At 41.2% G+C, this 16,613-nt stretch overlaps 1 protein-coding gene across 4 annotated transcripts; it reads right to left on the bottom strand.

Annotated features, from left to right (window-relative positions):
• Positions 1 to 596: 596 nt before the first annotated feature.
• LOC308100459 (uncharacterized protein) lies at positions 597 to 8,648 on the bottom strand. Of its 4 annotated transcripts, none has more exons than XM_080449518.1 (2): positions 8,560 to 8,648; positions 597 to 4,169 (listed from the first exon to the last, which is right to left on the bottom strand). In XM_080449518.1, exon 2 carries the CDS (start codon positions 4,039 to 4,041, stop codon positions 2,398 to 2,400), a length of 1,644 nt encoding a protein of 547 aa, XP_080305644.1. In that variant the 5' UTR covers positions 4,042 to 4,169; positions 8,560 to 8,648; the 3' UTR covers positions 597 to 2,397. The 4 variants fall into 4 exon arrangements, with proteins under 4 accessions (XP_080305644.1, XP_080305645.1, XP_080305643.1 ...); XM_080449519.1 differs by lacking the exon at positions 8,560 to 8,648 and adding an exon at positions 8,255 to 8,374; XM_080449517.1 differs by lacking the exon at positions 8,560 to 8,648 and adding an exon at positions 6,416 to 6,567.
• Between the last annotated feature and the right edge of the window lie 7,965 nt (positions 8,649 to 16,613).

The following is a 16,613-nucleotide window of genomic DNA, read 5'->3' as shown; positions in this document are numbered from 1 at the left end:
TATTTTTGAAAAATCGTGAACATTTGTGCAAATCTTTGAATATATATATAGCGAACATGTTTAACTCAAATCTTTGCTTCTCACAATATAATGAGATGGGGGATCCGCAGCCAAATATGTATCACATGACAAAGTTGTACTTATAGTTTATGAAACATATAGGCCTAAATGATTTTGAGGACACCGTGGCTTATTTTCAACACCATACTGCCATATTTCTGACGACACTGTAGGCCTACACTAGTATGGCGTATGGATATATCCTGATTCTCTGCTAGAGACGGCGAATACATCTGGTTTCATAATTCTTATGGCCAACGGCGACACCATGTGGACATGTTGAGAAATACAGATGTCCGCACACAAGTTTACAATACTAGTCGACATACTTGTTTTGCAATTTTCATTCAACTGTGCAATTCCAACACCATTATGGTCCATCTATCAATAGTAATTCTCATAAACAAACTCTTACAATGCCTGGTGGACGCTAAATACAACTAGATACATAAGTAATTTTGATGCAAAGTCTTTTTAGTTCACTATGGAATAATTTATACATACATAAAAATCAAATTTAGTACAAAACACCAAGGGAGAGTCAATTCTTTTTTTTATTTATCCATATATGTGCCACTCAGCAGTTGGGAAGAGATGTTACAAGGTTTGCCCGGAGGAGAGAAGCCTATATGGATGAATTATACATTATTCTCTACAATGAGGCCATTGACAAATATTGGGGGAAGAAAATAAAAGAAATCAAAGACAATAATGGTTGTAACAGTGAAAACACATGGTAGTATACATAAAAGCAATAAAGTAATAGTTATCAGTGACTTCAAATTAAAATGTGGGGTAAGTTAGTATGGGTAAGAACAAAGGACTGGTGAAAATCTTAACCCTTTTCCCCAAACAGCTCAGCATACATCTCTACATAGCATGCAGTAAGGCACCTATCTAACACAAGGAAGAAACCTATATGCTACAGTCTGAAGTACAATTGTTATCCAAAGAAAATGAACATATTGCTCACCATAATATTCACTCCCATAGCAGTTCTCTCATTCCCTTTCATATGACCCAAACCATATCTAAAAAAATACATCCGTTTGTAAAAGATATTTTACACACAACAGTAAATGGAGCGCAATCCCATGGAATCCAGAAAAAGAATCTGAAAGTCCTGTAAAAGCAAGCTTTTCTCCTGTAGTTTTTTTTATTGTATTATTAGTATGCACAACTGATCCGTTTGTCCAAGTAATGATATTTTGTAGGACACGAATACAAGTCAACTATATTTTATACATAGGTAAGTGAATTAGTCTCCAAAGCAATAAAAGTGGCATCATTGCATTTAATGTACATCTGGTGCTGTAAAACAAGAGGGAAATGGTCAGTAAATAATTAGGACACAGGTCATTGTTGGAATATGCTACCCAGGATCTTTATTTACGACGTAATCGCATCCCGTGACATAATCATGGTCTGGGCCAGTATTTTCTCTCTATATACAGCCTATTCAGCAGTGCCAACCCATCATAGACATACCAAAAACAACCCGATAAATATAGAAGCTGGTGGAGCCCAAATCCTAGATCTGTCTGTATGAGAGCCACTGCAACATGTCCTGAAAAGGTCTTGAAACAAAAAACAAAACTTAAAATTCTTAACAGAAAACAAAATGTATAAGGGTGGAGACAGATCTTACCATCAAAAATTTAATCTTTTGGAACAGAACAGCACACTAGTCAACTATACACGTAAAAAAATGAAAAGAAAAATTCAGTATTTACATAAGATCTTTTTTTTTTTTTTATCTGCTTTACATGGATTTTGGGCCGAGAAGAAATAGCTGATTTAATCAAATCAACATAATATAACCTCTTGATCACCATCTGCATAACCAGCGCCACATTAACTGGATTCAAATTCATAAAGAATACCCAGGGAGGGAAAGTTTCTCTTTTTTTCTTCTTGTAATTGGGCAACATTTTATCATCTAGATTATCAAATAACATTTTTAAAAGCGTCCAAAAGAGGTCCTAGAGCAAGTTAGGTACAATCCACAAACAAGTGTACAGGTTCATACACATCTATTGTCACAACCTCTTCAAACTGAGCAGAATGTCCTGGGTATGTGTCAACCAACAAACGGATCCGGCTATGAACAGGCCAAACAGTTCTACGGGCCAGGCCTCCTCCTCTTAAAGAAAGAGACATTGTCCATTTGTTGTAAGTCATCTATTTAGAATGTTGCAATGTGTTGGCCTATAACCACTACTACCTGTGGGTTGTCCTGATGTTTGCCGTGACTATAATCAAAGCTGGAACTTTGTGAAACAGAAATGGTGTACGCGCGCAGGTGTGGGATGGGGGTAGGAATATGGCCAACGGGTCTCACTGATCTATGTGAATCCTATGATGCCTGGAAAGGGAAGATGAATGGTTAAAGCCTTTACCACACTGGGAGCACCTGTAGGGCTTATCTGAGGCCATGACTGACTGGCGCTTGACGGGTGTGGGAAGGAACACCTTCTGTGGGGGCATGGGGCTGAACTGCTGCTGCTGCTGTTGTTGTTGTTGTTGTTGTTGTTGCTGCTTATTCTCTTCCATGTGAACCCTCTGATGTCTGGCAAGGGACGAGGAGTGCGTGAATCTCTTCCCGCAGCGGCCGCATGTGTAAGCCTTTGCGTCGGAGTGGACTCTTTGGTGGCGAGACAGGGAAGAGGAATGATTGAAGCCCTTTTCGCAGTGGTTGCACATGTAGGGTTTCTCTCCCTGATGCACCCCCCGTTTGTAGAAGCCCTTCGTGGGCTGGTTCGGTGCCGGGTACATGTTCTGCAGGTGGGTCTTGTGGTGTCGAGAGAGAGAAGATGAGTGGTTGAAGCCTTTGTCACACTGAGAGCACCTGTAGGGCTTCCCTCCAGAGTGGACCAGCTGGTGCTTTTTCAGGTGGCGCTTGCGGACAAAACTCTTCCTGCACTGGTTACATTTATAAGGCTTCTCCCCAGAGTGGATCCTCTGGTGCTCCCGCAAGGTGGCGGCAGCTGCAAAGCACTTCCCACACTGTGGGCACTGGTGGGGCTTGTCGCTTGTTGCGCCGGCGTGAGTCTTCTGGTGCTGTTTCAGGTTGGAAGCCGTGGCGAACCCTTTGCCACACTGGCCGCAGGTGTAGGGCTTCTCACGTGCATGGAGCTCCTGGTGCTTTTTGAGATGCCTCCTGCGAACGAAGCTTTTCCTACACTGGGTACACTTGTAGGGCTTGTCCTCCGAATGCAACTTCATATGCTCTCTTAGGGTGATGGCGGCCGCAAAGCTCTTACCGCACTCCGAACACCTGTGGGGCTTCTCCGGCAAGTGGATCATCTGGTGAGACTTGAGACCAAAGGCGTCCATAACAGAGGAACATTTGCCGACCATCTCAACTCCAGTGGGGACGTAGGGCTTTTCTTTCATGTGGATCTTCATATGCTGCTTGAGGCTCGCCTCCACCGCAAAGCTCTCACCGCAGTGGACACATATGTAAGGGTTGAGGTCTTTGTGGATCTCAAAGTGCTGGTGGAGATCAGCAATGCTGCCAAAGATCTCCCCGCACTCGTTGCACTGGAGGCCGTGGGCCTCGTGTATGATCACGCCATTCTCCGACTCCACGGTCAGCTCCCCTCCGTGGTCAGACTCCACTTTGACCATGTGCTCACCATCTGCCTTCAACAGCACCTCACCCAGTAGAGCCTCGTGCGCCGATGTCTTTATCTCTGCAGTTGTGAAGCAATGCATCTCTGTATGGTCCACCTTGGTGTAATCATGGTCGGACTCTGCAACGATGGCCTCAACGCAGTGTACAGTCCCCAGATCTGGCCCAAGCCCCTGGATCTTAGCCAGATCAGAGCTGTGTATCTCCAACTCTAATCTGCCTTTTTCTTCTGTCATAATCTCAGTTTCTGCTCCATAGTGAAGGTCGACCTGACTGTGGGCAATGACACACTCCGACCCAAGTGTGTCAAGGCCCGGAGTGTCACATTCAGTCTCCGACTCGGCCATGAGCACACATTCCAGCCCTACGACCTCCGTTTTCTGGCCGGATGCTAACTTTTTAAAAGGAATCGGGTTCTAGAGCTCTCTGCTCTGCTGCACTCTCTGGAGCACTTGTGCCTTTGTCAGCAAGCGACCTGCAAAAGGAGGGGAAAAAAGACAAAATGGGTGTAAATATTGTACATGACAATATGCAAAACAGGACCAATATGGTGCCAACTCTAAAATAACCTTCACATATTATGCATGCTATGTTAAGAATATCATTTAGATAAGATGGCATGTTGTTTAAAAAGATGCCAGGTTCATTATTTACCTGGTATCCTATAGTTTCAATGTACAGATAATTACGATAGTATATTGTTTAGACTGATGCTAGGTTCTTGGTTTACCTGCGATCCATGCAATACACTGACTCTCTGCATTCTATTTATATAATTACGGTACCTTGCTTATTGTAAGTCGCCAATTGTCTATGCATGCGTTAAGTGTATATATATATGAACTAGGTATGATATACCGTTTCTGAATTTGTGCAAAAATACAGGTTTAAATCAGTGACAAAGATGCAATGTTGTCAATACTGCTAAATATTTGTAGAAAACACTGATACAATTAACCAAATATAAAGTCCCACACTGCTAAGGAATGGGGTGAACATTATGCAATGTAAATCTGAGCTCTCAAACTCAACCAGAAAGACATGACACACCCAATTATAGCCTACACCACAATTTACAATTAACATTTGTTTGATACATCACTAACACTACAAAGACAGGGATCACAACAGGATGACATACATTTTAGTAACATTTTAGTAAAATAAATTGTTGTTTTTAGTATAAGTGCCCATTTACTGCAGCCAATAGCCATGCACGCACTGAGAAAACCTGCCCATACGGTGTTGTCTTTGAAAGACGCGCAAAATGTAAAAAAAGTAAACGAAAAAGACTTCATGACATAATGACAAAATGATAAAACAAATAGCTTATGTCCACGCAGATGGACACCTCACGATCACATAATTAATGTGGATGACATAATACACATAATAAATCTATGGCTCTCTCTGTGTGGTCCAATGCCAGGCTGATAGCTTAACATGCCAACCTAGCAAAGCTACGTGATCACTTCGCTAGCCAACGTAGCGCACAAGAGGAGCATCAGTGGACCAGCTAAGGACTGATGTGGGCGACCCGAACCTGCCTCCTAAATGCACAAACACGTGGCAGGGCACCGGGGTGGCGAACACAATGCAACGGATGCATGTCTAAGAACAAAAGGGGTGTTGGTCGTTTAAAGAATTACGAACTACATCATAACACACGTAAAAAGCGTAAACACCAGCACTAATCAGTTTGATGACGGCTAGTAGCACCGTAACAGCTACAAATAGCCTCATAGCCGCTAGTTAGCAGACTGTGGCGGTGGACTGGGGGGGGGAGAACTGGTTAACAGACACAACAGCATTGTGTGTTAGCCGCTAATGCGTTTGGCTCATTTAGCCACGCTAACTAGCTTCGTTTAGCATGCAACTAGCAGCTTAACGCGATCAACGTAACAGCGATCCAACAGATGAGAATGATCCATAAAGTTGGGCCTCCCCGTGTGCAAGTTGACACATTTAATACACGACGGGCAACGCGGAAGGGAGAAAGGGAAACGTGCGCAGCGGCGTTAAAACGGGCCATCTTGTCCCTTCCTCCAGCAGCGGCTAGCAGAGCCAATATGACATGATGTCAACCTAAGATGGCTGCCGGGCGAAGCTCAGCATGCTAACGTTAGCACCGTTAGCTTCCGCCCTTATGATCGAGGAGCCAACCCGAGACCACTAGTTATTTAAAAAAAGTAAATAAAACCCCGAGTCAAACGGTAAACAAACCCCCAAAAAATCAATCCAGACCACATGATATGTAGAATATAACTGGTTATCGGTGGGAGAAGAACCGCTAAGCTAAAGGCTAGTTCGGTGCAGACGTTCTTCTTCGTCTCGGGACCACTTTTTTTTTTTGCTTGATTAAAAAAACATTAAAGCTTTGAACCCGCTGCTACAAAATGTATTCATTGGCCGTCATGTAAACAAACGTACACACTAACCTCGGCTGAGATTGATATATAAAATGGACAAATTATCCCGCTACAGCTTCCACACAAGACTCCCAACATTTAAGCTCCTCTTAAGCCTCTTGCTGCTGCTGCTGCTACTAGCAGTAAAAACAAAGATGGCTAACGTGAAGACGACGTTCGTTCACCCCAAAAGCCCGGGAACGAGAACAACAGCCCCCGCTTTGCACAACGAGAAACGGCACGAAACAACGTCAAAATGTAAAACACGGTACATTAACAGCAAGTCAAACCTTAGAATATTAACAACGCTTACGTTTTATAGACGGAAGAGAGGGTTGTTTGACGGAGGAGAGGAGCGACGAGCTTCAATGCGACACAGGCGTCCTAAAGCAGCAGCAGAACAACACTGAAGGCCCGCTGGCTAATGCTAACTAGCCACCAGCGCAAGCTAACTAGCCAAGGCACACAGCTATAGCTACACAGCGTTGCCAGATATTGCGAGAGAAATAAGCAACCAGGGTCTATGAAAACAAGCTAAAAAGAAGCAACTTCGGGTCACATGCACTTGGATACAGGATAGGTGGGCACTGGGCACTGGGATATCTGGGCACCTCAATGTGAAATTGGCTATTTTGTCCAAATGGTATTTTTTATTTATTTATCATAAGTAATGTAAAGTATACATCATGTGAACATGCACGGTACATCTTTATCAGACTTAATTGTATCCTTCAACTTCTTGTGTATGCCCCAAAATGACTGGATATACAGGTTTTGTAGCAATTGTAAAAATATGAGATTTTAATAAATTTTAATTTTTGAATGTTCTAATCATTTATACTTTACTTTAAGAAGCAACTTAGGTCGCGTGAGCACTTTAGACCTATATTTGAAAATAGCAGATCTACAAGCTCACAAAAAGTCGAGGCGTTGTGAACGTGTAGATCTGCTATTTTAAATAAACAAATAAATACAATGTGGAATATTTGAAAGCTTTTTGAAACATTCTAACAGCATAAATCTGGTATGCGGGGCCCCTGGCACAAAATAGTTTCAGATGGGGTTTAAGGACAAATACATAATTAATTTGGGGGTCCATGACATAATATTTGAGAACGAAATATTTGAGAACCACTGGTTTAAACAATAATATATATATTTTTTAAATGGAAGCAAGCCCAAATAAGCAACTACACTTTAGAAACAAGCCCCCCCAAAAAAACGCAACCACCAATATTTACAAGCAACCTTACAGAAAAACAAGCTCAAATTCGCTTATAATAAGCTGACATGGCAACACTGTAGCTACACCCGCCGGGGCTAAAGAAGATATAACTCCCCGTATTGAGATACTGCGTTACGAGTACACAAAAAAATGACGCGATTGTCAACTGGGGAAAATGTCGACGTCACGTTCTCCACCACTCTGGCGTCATACATGGGTGGATGATCACAGACGTGGAGCTTTGTGTTAAAGAAAACGTTCTGAAAACACTTGGAAACAAACAAGACCTTTCCTTCAGTCACATCCAAGATTAGATGCGATGATTATCAATGTGGTTCCTGATCAACAACGAGATCAATCTCTAAACAACAAGCAATATAAACCATACATATTGTTATTTTAATTTAGTTTGACAGCAGATCCTTCTCATCCCTATCTGTCCTCCAAGGGCCGCGGCGGCCGGGGTGGGTTCTCCTCCCGATCACTGCCCTTTTCTTCTTAGATAAAAAGTTATCTTATTGTCAAAAATGTTGGAACGATGGACACAAAACACCCCCAGCAACGTTTCATATGAACATGCGTTGACATCCAAGTGACCAAGAGTTATATTTCTGCAGCATCAACAAAAACTTTTTTAAAAAAAACGTTTTAACATACGAAGTTGGCTTTTAGTCGCTACGTTACGTTCATGTTAACTTCAAACTCATAATCCGTTCCTTTAAAAAATGAGTTTAAAAAAAAAAGATCATCTAGTGTTACAGCCTTGGACCAAGACTATCATAGATTAGTTTGATTGATTTTGACATTAGATACGAAAGTAAAAAAGTCAAGACTCGATCAAATACAAATATGATAGTCTTAATCCAAGGCTACTTGTGTTGTTAAATCCACAGACTAAAGTGTATTTATGCAGATCTACACACCCACCTTGTATTTTTTTCCCCCAAGAAGTGAGTACTTTGATTGTTGGTGGTTATTAAAAAAAAAGAAATCGCTTTGGGCGCTTGCTTTGTGACTCCAAACAAGAGTGAGGGAGATGAGATCTTAGTCAGTCTGGAAGCTGCTGCTTGGATGCAGTGTTGCCATATTTTGTGAGAGAAACAAGCAACCAGGTCTCGGAAAACAAGCCAAAAATAAGCAACTTCTTAGGCCACATGTGCACTTTTAAACCTACATGCATCGGGCTGTTTGAAAATAGCCGATCTACAAGCTCGCAACCCGCAACAACTTACAAGAAAAACAAGCCCAAAGTCGCTTATAATAAGCCGATATGGCAACGCTGCTTGGAAGTCTGCGTCTCAGTGGCGGACGGTCTCTCTCTTCTCCGTCTGGGTCTCTCTTTCTCTGGGTGTCTCTCTCTCTCTTCCTCTCTAGCTCTCTCTCTCTCTCTCTCTCTCTCTCAGTGTTGCCAGGTTTTGTGAGAGAAATAAGCAACCAGGTCTATGAAAACAAGCCCAAAAGAAGCGAGCCCCTCGCCCTTAAAACATAATTATCTATTTGAAAATAGCCGATCTACAAGCTCACAACGCGCGCGATGCAACGCGTTGTAGATCGGCTATTTTCAACAACAACAAAAAATCTTGAAGAAAATTTAACATAATTAATTTTAACATTTAACAATACAAATATTGTATGGAGGTGACGGTCTCTGGCTCTGGCTGGCCTGGCATAACATATTTTCAGATGGGGGTCAACAGACAATTACAGAATAACTTGACATGAAAATGTTTGAGAACCACTAGTTTAAACCACATTAGGAAACAAGCCCAAATAAGCAACCACTTTAGAAACAAGCCAAAAAAAAACGCAACCCGCAACTCACCAGAAAAACAAGCCCAAAGTCGCTTATAATAAGTGGACATGGCAACACTGCTCTCTCTCGCGCCCACAGCTCATCTGGCGCCAACGATGGAGCCAGCGCGGTACTTTAAGTGAATCGTTGTCATTCGCACAATACTCGCTACCGCCGCCTACAGCAGGGGGGGGGTCACTCTATCTCAAGATTCAAGATTTAAGTTGTTTGTTGTCACAACTTTAGGATGTACAAATACAATGTGGAAAAAGTTGGGTTGGGGGGTGCTCCATAATACACAGACATAAAAAAAAACAGTACATAAATAACAATACTAAACTTAACTGAAAAGTTAAAAACTGTTCAGCATACAAGGCCGCAATACCACAGAAAATGTTCATTGTTTAGACTTATTTAGTGCTCTCTTTAGCAGTCCCCTGGTACTATCTATAGTACCAAGGGTTCTCAAAATGTGTAATTTGTACAGTTTGGTGTTCATTAGGGCCATTTGGTACCATATGTACACTGCAAAGCTACACCTGTATGGGTTGATTTGGTTCCATTGGGTCCATTTGGTTCCATTTGTACATAACACTGAGTCTTACGTTATAGGCCTCAGACCTGTATGGGTCACTTGGTTCCATTTGTACACTCTCAGTGTTACAGACCTGTATGGGTCCATTTGGTCTACTATCAATCATTTAGCATGGGGACACCTTGGAACACCTTGGAACACCCTGGAACACCAACATTTCTAGGCACCATTTACTTAAAACATGTGTTTGATTTTATATTTACATTTATTTTAGAAATCAGGGGCCAAATACATTTAAGGCCCAATGCTTCTACAATTGCTATACATATTGCTGCAAAACCTGTGATGTCCAGTCATTTCGGGGATAAACAGAAATTGGCTGCACATGTGCACTTGGACTACTTTGATTGATTGATTGAATACTTTATTAGTCAAAAATGTAAACAGCATGGAGGTACAGTACAACATATAGGCTAAAGGGATAACACAAAAATGTCCCAGGGACTTGTTTCCATTGTGGTCCTATGTATTCATTTCACCAACAGGGCATAGAATTAACACATTCATACATTTAATCAACAAATACAAATAGCTATATTTACAGAAGAGAAAAGGGAAAAACAGCGACACCCCTCATTGTCTCCGCCAGGCCGAAAGGCATGGCGAGAGAGTATGTTTTCGCCCCTGTCCGTCCGTCCGTCCGTGTGTCCGTCCGTGTGTCCGTCCGTCCGTCCTGTCTGTGTGTTACCACCAAATCTCCGGCACCGTAGGCCCGGTCGCTGCGAAACTGTGCACACACACTCCCTGGATGCCAATTCAGAACCTCTGCCTCAAATTTTTCACATGGGCCTGTTATAGCGCCACCAGGAGGCCGATTTGTGCAAAACCCATTTTTTCCCATTACTCCTACAGTTTTTAACCAAACCTCATGCAAATCGGTACACAGTATCTCTATAGTCATGTGATCAACCCTGATCTGTCCGATTTCCCATATTCCATCCTCATTGGCTAAGGTTACCATCCAAAGTTTGCAGGATTGGTCCGTTTTGAACAAACTGCCTCAAATCATGAACGCAGCTTGCCATTTGCATAAAATTGCACACGCACATTCCCACTAGGCCGAGGAAGAAATGGCACTTAAAACTTTTCACATCAGCCTCATGGTGGCGCTATAACAGGCCGATTTGCATTTTTAACTATAACTGCACCGATCTGCGTGAAACTTTGCACGCCTACTCCCTAGAGGCCAAGGAAAAACATCTGCACTACATTTTTCACATCTGCTTTTTACAGCGCCACCAGGAGGCCGACTTATGTCAAATACATTTTTGGATATTAATCCTTCAGATTTTATCCAAACATCACACAAATCGGTACACAGTATCTCTATAGTCATGTGATCAAGACGCATCTGTCCGATATTTCATATTCCATCCTGATTGACTAAGGTTGACTTCCAAAGTTTGCAGGATTGGTCCGTTTTGAACAAAATGTATGAAATCATGAACGCGGCGTGCGATTTCCGTGAAAATTTGCACGCACATTCCCACTAGGCCGAGGAAGAAATGCCACCCTTTTCACATTGGCCTATTATAGCGCCACCAGGAGGCCACAATAACTTACCTGACCTGGCGGAGACCTGTGCTCCGAGGAGCACTTTTTCTAGTTTAATATATATCTCCATCTCCACTTTTAGTTTTTCTAACAGATGCCAATGATTCACATCCTTTAATGCAGCTATACACCACATCTGTGGTCCTCTCACTTTTTTCATATCAAGGACCCCCAAATTAACGCCTTCTGAAATGTGTTCACATTTAATCACAACGTGTTGCATTGTGACACACTGTGAGCTTGTAGATTTTTAAATAGCTTATATGTTCAAGTTAAATGATGCTATATTAATTAATTTAGCTGGGGACCCCCAATAAAGTTCACGAACCCCCACACAGAACCATAGCTGTTAAGGATAACTGGTGTACATTCACTGTTGATAGATTGTATATTTACTCTCTATATCCATGTTGATAGACTGTACATAATGCCCACTGCTGTAAGCCGGCTGACACTGTAAATATATTAGTCTCACATCTACCCACTGTCGATAGTCTGTACGTAATCATTCATAGGCGATAGATGTATGCATACATATTTACTGGTGATAGACGATTGTTAAACCTATATTTAAATAGAAAATATATAATCTTCACCCTATCTGACCAAGGGCCAGACAGTCGATTTACCAAAAAAAAACTGGTCTGTCTTTCTGTCTATCTGTCTTTTAATCATTTTTTCCAGCTCAGTTTCAAGTCATGCACTGGTTGATGAATCATTAGCCTACTATACTAAATGTGTTCTTACAGGGCCTTTTATTTTGCAGTGTTTATTTTATTTTGGGGGCAATATCACATCAAGTGCATCATTCAGTACATCTTAAATCCATTAAATAAATGATTTTGTTTGTTTTCGAATACAGTAGCAACAAGCAAGCTTTATGGGATTTGGGACTAGAAACTACTCAACCCACTCATGATTTATTTCTAAAAACGTCCACATGGTGTCGCCGTTGGCCATAAGATTTGTGAAAGCAGAATCAGAAATAAACCATGTACAAATTGCCAAAGAATATGACATGAAGCAATATAATTAGAAATAATCCATGCTGTCGTCAAAATTAGGGCTACTATGTTGTTGAAAAATAGCACATGGCCTATTATTATGTCGCCAGAATGAGGTTATATTCTAAGTCCAGTTCAGTGAGTCCATACAGTGTTAAACTAAAATAGACCAAACTATCATGTTGTCAAAATGTGCTGATGGCCGTAACCGCACTGAGGACACGGGTTTCTGGACCCTGGTATTTTTTTAAAAGAGGTGTATAAATAACTTTACTTTGGTACGGTGAAGATATTGTACAACGCCAAGATACGGTCTTGATCACCGGCTTGTGCGTGTGGATGGTGAAGTGGGTGATCTTGCCTTTACTGCAAAAATCTTTGCTCAACACGTGATTATGTCAACAAACAACTGTCTATGATCAAGGCCGCTAGATGGCGCTTTCTGCCTAGAATAAAAAAAATAACTGGACACAGTTACTGCACACTGATCATTCATAAATGTTGTGCTTTTCTACCATGATACAATATTTGGTTGTAATAGCAGTGTACACAATATAATAATTTGAATCGTTTGAAAGTTAAATATTGTTGTTCCCAATGTACATGGGGATCTCATCACAAGCTCAGTGCTTAATGAGTCTCCCAGTTTAGTAGACCTTGTATTGTGAATTTGTACTTCCATGTACTGATGTTCTCATGTCTTACTAAATAAAGTACATCAATCAATCAATCAATCAAATCCCAAAGGGTGTGGTCAGTGGTGTAAAGTAACTAAGTACATTTACTCAAGTACTGTACTTAAGTACAATTTTGACGTATTTTTACTTTACTGGAGTATTTCCAATTGTCTATACTTTTACTTCTACTCCACTACATCTCAAAGGCAAATATTGTACTTTTACTCCACTACGATTATTTGAAAACTTTAGTTACTAGTTACTTTGCAGATATAAATGATTACATTATAAAACATACGTTAACCACTTTATTTTATACCTAGGCTATTTGAAAATAGCCGATCTACAAGCTCACAACGTAGATCTGCTATTTTCAATCATTTTAGTACTTTAATTTGTGGTACTTTAAGTACATTTTGATACCAATACTTTTGTACTTTTACTCAAGCAAATTCTTTATTCTGGACTTTTACTTATAACAGAGTACTTCTACCTTGCAATATTGATACTTTTACTTAAGTAAAACATTTGAGTACTTTTTCCATTACTGGGTGTGGTGCTGAGGTACACTGGCGTGCCATCAGACAGGCAAACATCTTAAACTTTGTTTTCATATATATCTATCTACCTGTTCCACGAAAGAGCACCTGATGTGTGAGCAATTGGATCCATGCTGCACTTCTTTCTCTTGCTGTTCCACAGATATACGTTCCTTGGTTATTACAATGGAACCTATGGGCTCAATATAACAACACAAACACCTAGTGTAATAATAATTTAACATAGTATTATTGTGTATAAATATTATTACTGTATCAATGCTTTTGTTTATATAGCCTACTACTGCTTGAGACACATTTATATCATTCTTCATTCAAAACTCACACAATGATGAACTAAAGGACTTGTAGGTCTATATAGTTTGACTAAAAAATATTTTGAATACACTTTTAGCAGGAGAGAAAAGTGAGGAGTCGTGGAAAAAGGGACAGGCAGTGAAAAAAGAGAATGAGAGAAGGGGAGACAAGAGTAAAAGAGAGAGAAACCAGACAAGCAGCATGATACTGGAGGAGACATGACTGGACAGGTGACTGGAGGAGAGAGGAGAGGAGAGAGAGCTGAAGTCAGTCAAATAGTCTATATCTTTCCACAATTTTGATCCAGCCAGGTTAAACATATGGCCAGATAACCAACGCTGGCATCAACAGCAAAAGACACATTGAATCACAGAGGCATGCAATACTACTCCAACAATCCGCTGTATCCTCTCCATCTACCTCACACTACCAGTGATGACCTGTTCATGTAAGAGGTCATTCTCTGCATTGAGGCGGCTGAAGACCTGGCTACGATCGAGCATGGACAATGAGAGGCTATCAGGACTTGCAATGATGCACCTGCGCTGACTGGATCCTGAAAAAGTTCTCAGGCACCGTCTGTGAGGCCTCTGGAGACAGAGGGATTGTACTGGCGTTTGATAAAAAAGGTAACATCTTTGCTAGATCATCTATGAAACATGTCATGTTTGGAATCGTGTGATGGCGTTTTGATGTATTGTTAACAATCAACATTTCAGTGATGATGAGCATGGATGAACCCTGACAAAACACTGCTCTTTCCTCAGATGATCTGAATATCCTATTTAGACTTTTATCGCTGTTTGTTTACCAAGCACGCACAGAAAGTAAACAGAAAGGCTACAGTCAGTGTAGAAACACTGTACATACAAACAGAGCTATTACCTCTAAACACTTTTGAAAAACAGCTAACCTTTCCTATGTGGATATAGGCTAACTATTCCTGACAGCAAATGCACAATTCTTATGGTTTTGTAAGTTAGTTTTTCCTCAGTTGCAATGTAACAGCTCTGCGTAGTGTACATCATTTCTAATACCTTTTAATTGTACATACACTATTTAGTTTTGATTGTATTGTTCCACTTTTGCTTTGGCAATGCTAAGGTATGTTTTCTCATGCCAATAAAGCCCTTTGAATTGAATTGAATTAATGTTCACACTCACATCACACTTGACACATGACAAGGCAGGTAGGCTGGCCTTCAGAACTGGCCAAGGAAGTTATGTGTTCAAATCCCATAGCCTACTCTTCAGGTCAAAGTCAACATGCATAACACAGGACGACAGAGTCTGAGGTTCAAGGTGTACAGCACAGGCTGAAGATGCTCAGCTTGTGTGTTCAAGCCCTTATATGCTTAAAGTAAAAGTATTTTTTACAGCCTGCATGCAGAGGATAGAGAGAACAGCTGTCAGAGATGCAGTGAGTGAAACCCACTTAAACCCTATACACTTAGTTGACCGGGGTCCCCCAGGGCTTTATGTTAGAGCGATGCCTTTTCCCCCCCTCTGTCTAGAAACGAAAATAGACGATCTACAAGCTCACAAACTTGTGGCGTGGCCATTTTTGCAGAATGTTTGACCCAGAATGGGGGTAGGGGTTAAACACATATAGCTTAGAGGGCAACTTCGCCGATTCAAGTCCCAAGGCAACCACAAACATTCTCTCACGCGCCACTCGGCTGGTTCCTCACAGAGAAACTCAATGGTGTTCATGGGCAGATGTTGGGAATGACCAGATGTGTGTAAAACAACATTATGTGTGCCTTTCACAATCCTGTCCCCAGCAGTGTAAAGTAACTAGGTACATGTACAAGTAGGCTACTTTTGAGTTTATTTTGTATTTTTACTTTGAGTATTTCCAATTTTCAATACTTATACTTCTACTCCACTACATTTCAGAGGCATATTTTGTACTTTTTACTACTACAATTATTTGAAAACTTTGGTTACTAGTTACTTTGCAGATTCAAATAATATTACAAAACAGACATTAACCACTTGAGCCCCATTTGATACTTTAGTCTGCTATTTTCGAAACATTTAGAAAAATCAGAGTACTTTTACTTTGGTACTTTAAGTATATTTGGATGTTAATACTTTTGTACCTTTACTCAAGTCAAATTTGAACACAGGACTTTTACTTGCAACAGAGTACTTTTACTTTTACGGGGGCAGCAGTGGCTCAGGAGGTAGAGCGGCAGATTGGGAAACAGAAGGTTCCCAGTTCGATTCCGGGCTCCCCTAGAGCTGGTGTACTTGAGCAAGACACTGAACCCCTAATGGCTCCCGATGAGCAGGTTGGTGCCTTGCATGGTTTCCTCTGCCTTCGTGCGTGAAGGTGAAGTACATTGTAAATCGCTTTGGAGAAAAGCGCTACATAAATGCAGTCAATTTACTTTTATATTGTGATATTACTACTTCTTTTACTGACGTACAAAAAAAAAGTACTTCTTCCACCACTCCTTGCCACACATTCCTCCAGAACCAGCGCTGTGACCTCGCTTCCCGGCAGAGGTGGGTGCTCCCGGCTTGATTTTCCTGCGGTCTTCAGTGCACCCTGTCACCATAACCCCACACCACCACCAAAAACAAACAGGACTTATCAACCTCCCAGGTGTGGAGCCCCACGTCTGGGCTGCCTCACCAATGTTTTTGTTCAGCGGTTACAATTTACAATTGAGGCATTTAGCAGACGCTCTTATCCAGAGCCACTTACAATAAGCAAGGTAAACACATACATCGAATGCAGTGCCTCAGTAAACTAGGATCACAGGTAAACAAAGAACCTAGCATCTGTCTAAACAATG

Source organism: Gymnoscopelus braueri, assembly GCF_963280865.1.
Source record: "Gymnoscopelus braueri genome assembly, chromosome: 14".
In the NCBI taxonomy this organism is placed as follows: Eukaryota; Metazoa; Chordata; class Actinopteri; order Myctophiformes; family Myctophidae; genus Gymnoscopelus; species Gymnoscopelus braueri.
The sequence above is the reverse complement of the archived record's forward strand: the minus strand, read 5'-3'. Positions and strand labels throughout refer to the sequence as shown.

What these genes read in the sequence shown, in the direction of transcription:
- LOC308100459 (XM_080449518.1), bottom strand. Translation starts at nt 4,041, where the DNA reads ATGGCCGAGTCGGAGACTGAATGTGACACTCCGGGCCTTGACACACTT.